Genomic DNA, 12,289 nt, shown 5'->3' on the forward strand with positions numbered 1-12,289 from the left:
TTCGACCCATCTCCCTGTTGAATGTCGATATTAAAATTCTCGCTAAAATTCTTGCTACCAGAATAAATACATTCCTACACAACCTTATTCATAAAGATCAACTGGGCTTCGTTCCCTTTCGGCAGACCCCTGATAATACCCACAGAGTAAGTAATCTAATTCGCTGGACGGTCCTTAGCTTGGATATACATAAGGCATTTGACTCCCTTTCCTGGGAATAAATGTACTATATCTTAAACAAGAGGGGTTTTCCTGACGCTTTTACGTCATGGCTAGGGGCTCTGTACCACAGACCCTCTGCCACGGTTCATTTCCTCTCTCGACAAGTCCTTTTTTTTCAATTTGCAGGGGCACATGGCTGGGATGCCCTCTATCTTCTATACTCTTTGTTCTAGCCTTGGAACCTTTAATATATCGGTCAGATCTAATAAGGTGCAATAAAGGAATCACAGTTGGTCAACAGTCGTTCAAAGTTAGCTCCTTTGCAGACAATATGCTTCTAACTCAACCTCATACCACCCTTCCTATCCTCTTTTCTACTTTCACACGCTTTCTCTAATATCTCTGATTTGATAGTGAATGAACACAAATCCTCTGCTCTTAACATCTCCCTCCCCAAGGCGGAGATCACCTTATTAAAACAAACTATAATTTTACCTTGCCTAATACTCACCCAAACTATCTAGCGATCCGCCTCACCTGATCCTTTTACACATTCTACGAAGCTAATTACATTCCAACTTTTCGCTCCCTCAAAGCTCTGCTGGTGTCCTGGTCCCATCATCATCTTTCATAGATCAGTTGAATCAATGCTATAAAAAAGACAATACTTCTGAAAATTCTATATCTGTTTCGTACTTTTCCCGTTTCTATCCCCTTTATGCTCTTAAGCCATTCCAGAATTATGTTCTGAGATTTATTTCCAATAACAATAGACCTCGGATTTCTAAACATACAAATGTTCATACATAGGAAACAAGGGGGCTTGGGGGTTCCTAATGTTGCTAAATATTATGTAGCGGCTCAAATTGCATCTCTGACCTCTATGTACACCGCACATGTAGTCCTTTTATGGGTCACCTTGGAGGCTACATCTTGTTTCCTGGTTTCTCCTCGTTCACTTTTGTGGCTCCCCCCACATCCATAAGCCCCTTAATATCCCACCTGTTATGAGTCTGGGACTCTACAAAATATTCTACTGCCCTGATCTTCCCCCACCTACCACTTCACCCCCTTTTAGGAAATCCATTGTTCACTCCAGGCCTTGAGTCCGCCAGTGCCTTCCATTAGTGGACCTCCCATAATCTCCACTGTGTTCACTCGTTCCTCAATAGTCATTCCAAATATACCTGGGTGGAAATTAGGGATAAATACCAGGCCTCCCATACTGAACTTTTTAGATTTCTACAGATTAACCACTGGCTGTCCTCAGTGCTCACTGACAAAATCCCGATGACCCAGCTGTTTTTGTTTGAACATATTTGTCATCGGACACCCTTTTCCCCAAAAAACTTATCTCCACTCTCTACTTGCAGTTGAATATCCTCCAAAACGCTAACAATCACACGTACATTTCCAGGTAGGAAAGGGATCTTAAAAGCAGTAGGGAAAAGAGCTGCTGGTCACAAATTTGGACAACACTGACTTCCTGTTCTATTAATGTTCTCACTATTGAATTGGCCTTTAAAACTGTCATGAGATGGTACCTGATCCCTTCCCGCTTGGCATACCTTCATCCCTCCACTCTTGGTACTTGTTTCAGGGGGTGCTCTAATCCAGGAGATGTCCTCCATGTATGGTGGACATGCCCTATGCTTGCCCAATTCTGGACAAAAGTCCTAAACTTCTACAATCTTTATTAACCTGTCCCTTCCCAAAAGACCCGTGGCATGTCCTGTTACATCTGAAACCTCCGGGCGTCACTAAATACCAATTTAAACTGGCTACGTATGTACTATTGGCGGCAAAACAAACCATAGCAAAAGCTTGGAAGCAACAGTTCACACCTTTTACAGAATTAGCCGCCATTTGGATTTCTTTTTCATTAATGAAAAGCTTTCCAGCATCCTTTTAGATACACCTGAGAAATTACTTAAAATATGGACCCCATGGATCAAACATGCCCATCCTAGTATGTCAATACACAATGCTATAAACACTGAGACTTGGGACCCAGGCTCAAGTACCCTTGATGTCCCCTTCCAACAACACTTGGATCCAGAAATACCCAACTGAAACTGTTTATGTTTGCAAGGCTTTAAAAAAATAACCTGTTTTATGGTTAAGGAAATAAAAGATCTGTCTCGCTATTTATTTAGCTGAACTGGACAAGACAGTTTCAGTTTCTGTTATTGTTCAGAAATGTAAGGACGTTAGGTAACAATTGACAGCCTGAAGGTCTGGTGGAACATCTACCTGCGAAGACTTGAGAAAGGTTAAATGGAAATCAATTTAACCTTTCAATATATTATAAGACAAACAGTTGATAGTTTTGGGGACACTTTTGAAAAAGACTATAAAAGGTTGCATCGCTGTTTCAATATATGTATATATAAGGCATAATGATATACAAAGGATTCAACCATGAGCAAGATACCATTACCATATTTATGTTTGATTGTAATCCTTAAAAAATGCATAATCTCTTCAATGTCAGGAATAAATTGCAGTATACTCCATTCTAAGGAATATAATTAATATTTTGAAGTAATCGCTGGCTAAATATTACATTTCTTTAGCCAGGGTTTCATGTTTAAAATGCTATTATACTAAAAATTAAAAATCATAAATGCCACAAACACCTCGGAGAGGTATGATTATATACCCTCTTAAATGAATTGACACATTGAGATAAATCTAAGGATACAATTAGTTTATCCTCAAAAGATTGAATCAAATAAATCCACCTTTTATTCCCAGAAAACCTAATATAGGAATTTCTAGTCTTACAGTGCCATCTGGTGGTCAAGTTTAGTTATTAACTGTGCAAACAAATAGTTAATAGGTAATATTACCCTCCAATCAGAGGTGGGTAAATTTTCAAAACTACACCCTCTGAGATGGTCCCTAGATTAAGGCAATGTTTGGGGAAATAAAAGAGGAAGCTCAGAGAGAGAATGGATGAACCTCATCAATATCCATCTATTCATCACAATCCATCTTGAATCACCATCCACATCATCATCCTAATCAGCATGCTCTCATACGGCTTGCTCTCTCAGTCTCAGACTGATCTCGTTGAAGGTCCTACCAGGGTGCGGCTCTTAACTCAACACCAATAACTCCTGGTGTACAGTGTCATTCGCTAATTAATTTAGAAATTCCATCTTACTTCTGAGGGTAACTAATGTTGTGTTATTATCTGGATGATTATTGCTTGTTTAATGTAACATTCCACTTTCGATAGATTTTGGTTGTTTAAGGGATAATTTCACCTTTGGGAACATGTTACATGTTCCACCTGTTTTTAGGGTGGAACACATAACATGTTCCCATAGCAGAAGCCATGGCCTGCTGCTCACCCTCCCTCTGACAGATAGTCATTCATTCACGGACTTCCATGAATAAATGAACTGCAAGTCCTGACAGCTTTAGCAGCTGTCAGCTTGTAGTTTTCAGCGAACTTCCACAGAGCTGTGGAGCAACATGGTAGTTTATTGAAGCTTTCTGTCAGAATATCTGCTTGCTCGTACATCCTGTATAGCAAGCAGATATTCTGACAGGCCTGCAGGAAACCTGCATGGCATCAGCAATCTACTGATTGCTGATGCAATGCTTTCCAGACTCCTGTAGACAAAAATAATAAATCCACATTTTTCTACCTGCAAAAAAATGTGCATTTATTATTTTTGTCTAAATGATGAACTTATCCTTTAATGCAACATTTCGCTCACAGTATTATAACCCCTAGGGATTAGATAATTACATTTTAGCTGTATTGGCATAGTTTATAGACAGATTTGGCCCCTTAATCCTACTGCAGGGGAGAAACGGGTACAGTCATTTAATTGTCTGCTAGGTTTAGTGATATTTAGTTATGATACCTACGGGTGCAAGTTGAATTAACTCAGTCTAGTCTAGTTTCCCAACATATATTGTTTATATTTTACCCATGTAAGTTGAGGAGTTTCATTGTGAAATATAATTTTATGTGTCTAGGTCATATTATTATTCCTACTGCTATACGTGATTGTTAGTGACTTAGTTGTAAAAATACATTTTAATTTATTTTTTTAGTTTCATAGTTCATATTTTCACACAATTTTATTGTGCGTAGGAATATCTGCATATAGCCCGAATTTCTGGAAAATAAATAATTGGTCAGCATAATTATATTTAATAATTTATTTTCATATTGAATGCACTGTCATACATTGATCTCTGACTTAATTAATCATTCAAACTTTCTGCCACGATAGGGCTGAAATAAATGCTTACCCATGCTGCTTTTTCTTTTTAAAAAATAGCCCAGCTTTAGTAGAAAAACGACACCTTAAATTATTTTAGCTTCTATCTTATCTAGATGTAGTGCTTGTTGGGGATGCAACAGCATGTACTATATACAGTATTGTGTGTTAATATCACTTGACCAGTAGATGGCACTGTACACTAAGGTTACCAGTTGTACATATCTGTTAAACTTGTTGGTTCTTTTTTTCTTTTCTCTCTCTCTTCATAACCAAGATGTCTGCTGTTACAGTTTGCTGAAATGTTTTGTATGTTTGCAACTTAAGCCACACAAGTAAACCAAGTTCTGCCTCATCACAAGCTACTAGTGTCTTCTCTAACACATAACCAGGTTATGGGCCCAGCTCCAGACACTGGAAAAAGGAAAACTACAAGCAAGTGCTGCATTTACAATTCTACCAAATCCTGTTTGAGGAAACAAGAGCTGTATCCAATTCACTGAAAGATGGCAAGTGCTTCAGATATGAAGTTTACAATAGCAAAGCTCAACAATACCAACTACCAGCTATGGAAGTTTAAGCTTGAAATGCTGTTATCCAAAGATGACTTGTGGCAGGTACTAGATAAACACAGACCCAATGACAACCCAGAAGAATGGGACAGAAAAAAACATGCAAGCAAAAGCAGTCATAAGCCTGTTAGTGGAGGATGATCAACTCATTCATATAAGGAAAGAAAACACAGCTAAAGGTATATGGACTGCATTACAAAAACTGCATGAACGTCCAAACCTAAACAGTAAACTATATCTGCTGCGCAAACTGTATAAGATGAGGCTGGAAAAAGGGCAGGAAATGGGTGAACATGTAAATGCTATGCTAGAAATTGTGGACCAGCTGGGTGCAATAGGTGAAGAAATGAAAGACAATCATGTAGTAGCACTACTGCTATGCAGTCTTCCAGAATCATACAATGCTCTAGAAACTAGACCGGAAACTGAACTGACGCTAGAATATGTTAAGGAAAAATTAATTGATGAATACAGCAGAAGAAAGGAAAATTTGCATAGTGAAGAGAACGAGAGACCAGAGGCAGCTCTGACGGTGCATGAAGGCATAAGACAAAGCAAAGAAACCAGGGTATGTTTTCGCTGCAAAAAGGCCGGTCACCTGAAAAAGAACTGTTCAATCTGGAAAGCTGAGCAGCGAAAGCGGGAGCTACCCACAAGATAAAGAGCTAAAGCGGTCATGAATGTTCCAAGCCTAGAAGGAAGCCTCCTATCAGTTAAAACCCTTGCAAGCAATGGACTCACTGTCCAGTTCAGAAGTAATGAATGCACAATTCAAAATCGAAAGCAAATTCTAGCAAGAGGAAGGTTAAATGAACATCTGTACAAAATCGTCACTGAAAGTGAGAAGGCTAATGCGGCAACTCATAACCCACATGACAAGTGCATCCACCTGTGGCATAGAAGATTCGGGCATCGAAACCCAGAAGCTATAAAGGACTTTGCAAAGAGAGGTCTATCAGAAGACATGAAAATATTGCCTTGCTACACACTCAGCAAGTGCACGTGTTGCATCAAAGCAAAGGCCACCCGAACCTCTCTTCCACAGACCAGTCAGAGTAAAACCATTAAACCCATGGAACTTATACACAGTGATGTGTGTGGACCAATGAAAACCATCACACCTGGTGAGAACAGATATTTACTGACTTTCATCGACGATTATTCCAGGTACACAATAACGTATCTAATGAAGCACAAAAGTGAGACATTAGAAAAACTTCAAGAGTTTGTAGCTATGACAAGCAACAAGTTTCAAAGGAAACCTGGAATAATACGTACTGACAATGGAGGGGAATATACGAATAAAGAGATGGAATCATACCTAAAGAAACAAGGTATTATACACCAAACAACTGTACCATACACTCCTGAGCAAAACGGCGTAGCGGAAAGAAAGAATCGCACTCTTGTAGAAATGACCAGATGTATGATTTTGGACGCTGCCTTACCTAACAAATACTGTGGAGAAGCAATAATGACTGCAACATACCTACAAAACAGGCTCCCATCAAAAGCTATTGAGAGTACACCATATGAAATGTGGAATAGATCAAAACCTAACGTAGGACACATCAGAGTGTTTGGCTGTAAAGCATATGTCCACATTCCAAGTCAGAAATGCTCCAAGTTGGAGAACAAAGTCATAGAAGGCATTCTGGTGGGCTACAGTGAGCAGAGTAAGGGATTTAGAATCCTTTGTCCAAAGACCAACAAGGTCACAGTAAGCCGCAGTGTTTATTTTGATGAAAGTGAAGCACCAGATAATACAATTCTTGAAAAATGTGGAGAGGATTTACGCGCTGAATCGGCAAGAGACACTGACCCATGCGAAGCAGGACAAGAGCCAGAACAAGACGTGGAACTTACAATCAATGAGCCTATAGAACCCGCTGAACAACAAGAAATCAGAAGATCCTCTCGAATGACAAAAGGGATACCACCCCGCAGGTTATCATACACTGCTAAAACACATCAAACACAGGAGCCAACATCCTGGGAAGACATAGAAACTTTGCCGAGAAGGGAAGCCGATCAGTGGAGAAAAGCACCTGAAGAAGAAATAAAATCACTTCAAGAAAATAAAACTTGGTCACTAACAGAACTCCCTCCTGGTCTAGTCGGAAACAAGTGACTGTTGCACTCTCTTCAACTGAAGCGGAATACATAGCAGCAGCACATGCATGTCAAGAAGCCATTTGGATTCGTCAACTTCTACTAGACATGGGACTGAATATTTCACAACCCACACCCATCTTTGAAGACAATCAGGGATGCATAAAGCTTACACACTCTGAGAAGATTAACCCAAGAACCAAGCACATTGATGTAAGATATCATCTGCTCAGAGACATACAAGAACAAGGGGTTATCGACATCCAGTACTACCCATCAGAGGAGATGACTGCAGATGCACTCACCAAACCTTTGCCAAGGGAACATCATTGTTTTCTACAAAAGAGCCTAAATGTCATATAATTATACACATGCCGTTGAGAAGGGGTGTTGGGGATGCAACAGCATGTACTATATACCGTATTGTGTGTTAATATCACTTGACCAGTAGATGGCACTGTACACTAAGGTTACCAGTTGTGCATATCTGTAAAACTTGTTGGTTCTTTTTTCTTTTCTCTCTCTCTTCATAACCAAGATGTCTGCTGTTACAGTTTGCTGAAATGTTTTGTATGTTTGCAACTTAAGCCACACAAGTAAACCAAGTTCTGCCTCATCACAAGCTACTAGTGTCTTCTCTAACACATAACCAACAGTGCTACCCCAGCAGGAACCACTGGCGATGATTCTTAAAACCGCTCAGTCCTCACTGACACACCCGGTTAGAGGTGGAGAACCATGCACACTTGGATAACTTAGGCATTAGTAAGTCGCAGATATGTAATAATGCACAGAAATTAGCCAAACACTACCAGATGCTAGGTTAAAGTGGAATTCCAGTCAAAAATAAAAACAAATCCCCTTTTTTTATTTTAGCAATATAGTAAACTTTAATATTAACCACTTTTTAAATTACTGAATGCCTGATTAGAAACACTTTTTCTACTGACAATGTTTGCGCTCTGCAGCCAAATGTGGCTGCACACAGGCACTTCCTCATACCATTGTCAGTGTTTGTTCTCCCAGCCCTTCTCCATCCCTCCACCTTTCGTGACACCTCATGCTTTCTCATGAATGAGGACACACAAGCATTTTCATTCATGAGAGAGCCCAGACAGGGAAAGCAGCTCCACCAATTATCCTAGCCTTGCTTAGGCTTGTGGGGGTGACTGAGAGACAAAAGTGAGACATGCCCACCGGATACTCTCAGAGGAGGGAGGAGGATTGTGATCACAGGACAGGCAATCAATAAAGGTAGAAAAACAGTGATGTTCGTATTATGGGATACATCAATCAGTTTATATTACACTAATGACTGCATAGGACTATTTGGGTACAAGGGTTTCCAGCCACTTTAACTAAGTGTATTATATCAAAGCAGGAAAACAAAGCAAGACTTGGCATCAAGCAATAAACACTTCAAGTTGCAGAACTAATAAAATAAACACTGTCCTATAACATGCAGAAATAACTAAACTGCAGCAAACTTTAACTGAAATAACTATTAATGGGCAAAATCAGATCTAATTAACTCAGTGATAATATTCTTGAGTGCACTCTATTATGATACCATAGTTATGGGTATCCGTAAGTGTTCCTGGGAGGGATATCTTTAGATGGTGGTGTCCCAAATACCTGGTGCTTTAATATTAGTGTTAACCAGCTTGCGGTTGGGTTCTTCTGTCAGTGGTTCACAAAAGCCTGTCATTTTAAGAGTAAGTCGTGTATGGCTGCAGGGCTACTAAGTAAGGTGTAATCTATGTGGAAATGAGTTTAGCAAGAGGTTAAATGTGGGTTTTCCTCAACACTCCTGGCAGATGACAAGTCCCATTCCACACTCTTGGTGGTTAGAGGATACAGCTGTCAGGTCCCAAAGGCTCAGCCTCTCATCTCTGATTCCCATGTGTGGCTTGATCTCTGGCAAATGCTGACAGACTCAGGAACAAGTCCATCCTCCCTCTGATGTAGGCAGTTAGGTGCCAGCAGCAAGATCTCTCTGTGCAGCAGGTCCCGCAGCAGGTCATCCCAGCTCGGCTTATCTTCTTAAAAAAAACCCAGTGCATATCTTTTGACCAGAAAAAGCAGTCCTGTCTCTCCTCCTCTGTGTATAGTGATCTGGGCTCCTGTAGTTTTGAGTCCATCTGTCCTCCACTTACATTATGCTGTGCCCCTTTAAGAACTACAACTGCCATGTGGCACAGAAAATCCCTTTCTGACTTTTCCTATTGGCTCTGACTCTCCTGTCCCTTGATTGGATCTGAATCGACTGCCAGAGAGGAGGGGGGAGAGAAAAGAGAACAGACAACACACTGCCAGCAGAGAGAGAGAAAAAAAAAACAGGCTGCATCCTCTCAATCACTATGTTGAAAGGGGGGGAGGGCGAGAGCAGGGGAGATGAGTCTACACACACAGCAACACATGCATATGCAGAGTCCCTGCTTGATGTCTACATTAAGTATGGTGGGGAGGGGGATTTAGTTAGAACTTTGCAAAGTGGTTAGGGGGCGCATGTAGTTTAAGTTTCCAGTCAGTATTTTCAGTGTCTTGGTGTAATTGTGCTTCTCGACACTGTTCTTTGAACTCCCAGGGGACTCAATTTTTAAGGTACCAGCACAAAGTATAGGGAGACTACAGAGACAATCACAGTAAGGGATTGCAATGGTGTGCCATGTAATTAGGGGCCCACAATACAGAATCTTTGCTTCTCCTGCTGACACATATAATTATTTACTGCTTTAATAACACTGAAAAGGAATACACTATTATAAACTGCACTACTGGCTTGCTTTGCTCCTATATTGCAAGATCCATTAGACTGTAAAGAACAACACTGCCCTTAAGGCACCTTTAGCGCTCGTTTACACTGGCTGCACACTAGAACTACCAGTTTATTTATTTATTTATAACAGGTACTTATATAGTGCTGTCAATTTACGCAGTGCTTTACATGTATGTATATATATATATATATATATATATATATATTATATTCACATCAGTCCCTAACCCTCAAGGGGCGTACAATCTAAGGTCCCTAAATCATATTGCTACATACTATGGCCAATTTAAACAGGAACCAATTAACCTACCAGCATGTCTTTGGAGTATGGGAGGAAATCGGAGTACCCAGAGGAAACCCACACAAGCACAGGAAGAACATGCAGACTCCAAGCAGGTGGTGCCATGGTTGGGATTCGAACCAATGAACCTAGTACTGCCAGGCAGAAGTGCTAAACATAGTTTTAGCATTAAATCTGGTATTTGATGTATATGGGTGGTGAAGGCCATGCCTTGTGTTGTTACAGTGAAAGGTGATGTTTACCTGTTTTTGAACTTTATTGACATATTAAAATGACATTTATTTCATTTATAAGCTCCACTGCGGTACAGTAATTGACAGTGACTTCAGGTGAGCGCTGGTGCACTATGAAAAAATGCATCACATCGGCATTTTTATGCAACTCACTGAAAACTGCCTCAAGGCAGCATTGTGATGTGAACAGGGCACATAGAAAACTATTGAGCCTATATTGATCTGGGGCAATTAACACAGCTTAAAGTGTGACTAAACTCACATCATCAAAAAACTATCAATATATGCTGTATTTCATGCTGTTCACACACAGTTACTATGAGATTTGTTTTATGTATTTTGAAAAAAACCTGGTTGATCCCACTGTACTCTATCTCCACCTTCTGTTCATATCCGTATTTCAGCTAGGGATTTTGCAGCTGTAGGGGCAACTCTGCACATGCTCAGTTTTCAGTGAGTTTCTATGCTAAGCATTTCCTCCCTATCACATCTGAGCAGCCAAAGTGGCTATAGAGTCACAAATGTGGATGTATACACAGTGGTAAATGACAGCCCACTCCCTCTCTCCTCCTCCATGCCCACTAACCAGCTAAACACAATGGAGTTTGGATATTACATGCAGATTGATGGAAGCTTCACCTCCCTCTTATTCTAAGACACAGGCTAGAGGGATGTGACACAGCCTGTGACTGGCAGAAATCCCCCACACTATGTTATTTCCACAAAATATTAAAGATTTGATTTGAAAAATATATTTGTATGCCAATTTAAAACAGTTTATTGATATTATTTATTTATATGTTCTCAGTATTCCAAAGGCTGTTTTTTATATTTTGAACAAGTGACCAGCAGCAGAGGATTAGAAGCTCCTCCTGCTTATGTTTTCCTGCAGACAGGCTGGGAAAAAGCTGGGTCATATGACAGCTGTTTTTTTTTTATTAAAACAATTACAATGCCATCATCTATATACAGAAAGAGAAGGGATAATGTAAATTAAACAGCGTGTGTTTAGTATCACTTTAACTGAACTGGTATGAAAAAACTCTTAAAAGGATGAGGTTCCAATGCAAAGCAGCATAGGCAATCAACACTGCAAGGGAAGACCCTCTTCTACCCTGACAACTTGCCTTTTTATGGGAAAACTGCTATTGGGTCACCGTGGTGCTTTTGGGTCTCTGTACACAAGTAAAGGCCAAACAGGTAGTAGATATGCCCCTTTAAAACATCAGTGTTCAGAAAGAACTTTGGAACTGGTACTCTAAAGCTTCATATTAAGGAATCTAAGGCACCAAGGTGAGTATAAACCAGGGGCGGACTGACCATTTGGAAAGTCGGTCACTGCCCGAGGGCCCGGGGTCAGTAGTGGGCCCCATGATATGTCCCTGGTACCTTTTTCATAGGCTTTTTTGAGTTTGGGCAAGGACACAGGGGCCCCATGATCCCCTATTGCCCGGGGGCCCCATGAGTTGTCAGTCCGCCCCAGGTATAAACAATTCAATTCACTCATGTTGTCCACAATTACTGGAATTCTTGAAGTGTAATAGAATTGGGGAACAGTTTTCTCTTATGGAAAATCTTAGCTATATGAACTCTTACCTTAATTGCTTGTACTCTGCTTATCCAAACCATTGCATCTCTGTCATCAGGATTCAGAGAATTCTTTAAAATCCCATTATATGCTTGTCTCAGATGTTTCAATTCAATTATAACGGCTGTAATCTATTAAAAGTTAAAGTTATCTATAGTTAAAATGTAAAATCATAATATTAATTTCCACACTGTATTTCAGTTATTTCTAGCGTACTCCTATTAATCCAAACAATATTAAGTAAACTTTCTTTGTGAAGAAATCACAGTCATTTACTTATTTGAATTCTATGACACGT

At 40.0% G+C, this 12,289-nt stretch overlaps 1 protein-coding gene across 1 annotated transcript in view; it reads right to left on the reverse strand.

The window, feature by feature from the left end:
* The window catches only part of LOC149468203 (uncharacterized), a 91,205-nt gene that overhangs the window by 2,110 nt on the left and 76,806 nt on the right, over window positions 1–12,289 (reverse strand). Inside the window, exon 12 of the mRNA XM_089670596.1 lies at window positions 12,000–12,122. Within this exon, the coding sequence (XP_089526722.1) occupies window positions 12,000–12,122 (123 nt within the window). The remainder of the gene's footprint in view (window positions 1–11,999; window positions 12,123–12,289) is intronic.

Source organism: Staurois parvus, unplaced genomic scaffold (assembly GCF_062004578.1).
Source record: "Staurois parvus isolate SC_StPar_1 unplaced genomic scaffold, SC_StPar_1.0 ptg000091l, whole genome shotgun sequence".
NCBI lineage: Eukaryota > Metazoa > Chordata > Amphibia > Anura > Ranidae > Staurois > Staurois parvus.